This window comes from Fusarium proliferatum (assembly GCF_900067095.1).
Source record: "Fusarium proliferatum ET1 genome assembly, contig: FPRO_scaffold002, whole genome shotgun sequence".
Lineage (NCBI taxonomy): Eukaryota > Fungi > Ascomycota > Sordariomycetes > Hypocreales > Nectriaceae > Fusarium > Fusarium proliferatum.
In genome coordinates this window covers 18172-20323 of record NW_022194791.1, presented here as the reverse complement: position 1 = coordinate 20323, position 2152 = coordinate 18172, and the positions used below count along the sequence as shown (strand labels likewise).

Below are 2152 nucleotides of genomic sequence, written 5' to 3'. Positions count from 1 at the left end.
AAGCCTTGTTTGTGCGATTCAGATACATTATACTTGTCGATCAAAAGACTGATGTGACCTACTCCCTGCACCATTTCTTCCATTCCTCTGTTTGTTCCTTTGTATCTGTGTCGTGCTTGGGAATCATCATAGAGGCATCCGTTTCCGGAAGATGATACGGGACCGCTGTAAGATATCACCCAGATTATTATTATCTTGGGCGCTCGAGTTTGGTTGATCAGGCTGATACTCAGGCGGCGCGTATTAGACGTGTATCAAGGCGCGGAGCTTGCTTGGCTCAAGGGCTTAGGCGCCAAGGCCACCATGCAGGATATTGTGAGAAAACCTCATCCTGTTACCGCTATGTCGAATCAAGCTGAGCAGGATGATTCTAACAACGAATCCAAACCTGACACCAGATCCAACCATAACTTGGACCCGCGCATTCATATAGGACCACCGGCGTTTTTACGAAGTATGAACATGGATAATGGGGTATCGTTTAAGAGTCAAAACAATGCTTGGGTGCGGTTCCATCTTGGCATCTGTTTATGTCGATGCTGCAGTTACTCGAGCACGTGACTTTGCCACTCTCAGTGAGGGGTTATCTCCTGACGACTGGGATTCATTGCCATCATGACTTGGTAATCAGTAGGATAACCAGAATCAGCGACTACCTAGATAATTCTACTTATAAAGATGTCTGATTCTAGCCAGCTCTTCAACTTCAATGTTTGCAATACATACTCTTAAAACTCTGTCTGAGCCATAAAGCTAATGATCGATAGCCCACGGCTACGGGCGGCTCTGTGAGCTTTCTCTCTCTCCCCGGCGAACTTCGAAACACGATATACGAAATCATTTTACTGCAGTCCGAGCCTATCGATCCTTGGCTCAGATATGGTTTGCAGGTCCCAACAGGGCTTTTTTGCGTTAGCAAGACAGTCCACCGCGAAGCCAGCCTGCTATTCTACAGCCAGAATCGCTTCGACTTTAGTGGACGTGATCCTGAGAAATTGGCCTCGTTCCTCCAGCAAATTGGTCCCCGCAACGCAAATTCCATTCAACATATCGTAATCGACTTCCCGGAATTCCTCTATCTAGACCCGGGCGATGTTACTATCGAGGAGGAAAGCCTCAGAATCCTCGGAAGCATTGTGAGCAACTGCACTGGTTTGATCACGCTTAGGACGTCCTTGTACAGTACAAGTAGCATGGAACTCAGGCTTGACAATCTGGACCACTACAGCCTTGCAACTGAGGCACTGCATCTTGTCGACACTCACTTCAGAGCTATACCTTCTCTATCAGAGATCATTCTTGAGGTATATGACGATGGACCGAGTGATTGTCTGAGAAAGAGAATGGAGAGTTATGGATGGATACTAAGCAAGAATGCTGCTGAGGAAGAAGAGTTCTGGGACAGCAGGTTCAGTGATCTTGACTTTGATGATTATGGCTATGGCTATGGCTATGACTATGATGACGATGATGATTATGATATCGATAATGATAGCGATTTCTGGAGAAGGGCCGCAGACTAGAATGTATATATTTCTCGGACTTTTTATCATCATAGCCCTACTATACTAAAATACAATTACAACCGCGACGCCCTGGTCAGCAGGATACTATTTTGGCGACTGTAGGCCTACGTGCGCCCGAATAGGTGATTGTTGTTCTGGCAGGATGCTACCCTTGACACAAGGCTTTCGGGTATTACTTCAAGTTAAGAATATGGACATTCCATGATATATAGTCAGTATGAAAATTCCATTCTAATAAACTTGCTTACGCCGTCATGCCCTTTGTCCTTCCATAATAGATAAGTTTCGATCCAGGCCGGACAGCTCAGAGTGAACAATAGGACGTCTAAGTTTTTTAGTCTTAATTTTATCTTTCTTTAGGCAATTCGACAATACTTTGCAAGCCACCCCCTGAATTCGAATGTTTAAATAAGCATAAAATGAGTTAAGAACTTAGATAAAAAAGCTACAGAATTGTAATCCGAAAATCTATATTCCTGGCCACAGAGGTTTAATTCTCTTGGGTGTTGTTTGATGCTCATGCCAGCGTATGAACAGATCATACGACAAAGATTTTGTTTTCTGGATGGTTTCCCGCACTTGTTTCTCATCCACCAAGTCTGAATGGTTGTAAAAGAAATCAACGA

The 2152-nt window shown here is 44.4% G+C and overlaps 1 protein-coding gene across 1 annotated transcript; it reads left to right on the top strand.

Moving 5' to 3' along the window:
• Positions 1 to 678: 678 nt before the first annotated feature.
• FPRO_03857 (uncharacterized protein) lies at positions 679 to 1523 on the top strand (the record flags this gene model as incomplete). Its single annotated transcript, XM_031225885.1, has 2 exons — positions 679 to 711; positions 768 to 1523. 2 exons carry the CDS (start codon positions 679 to 681, stop codon positions 1521 to 1523), a joined length of 789 nt encoding a protein of 262 aa, XP_031076476.1.
• Positions 1524 to 2152: the final 629 nt, after the last annotated feature.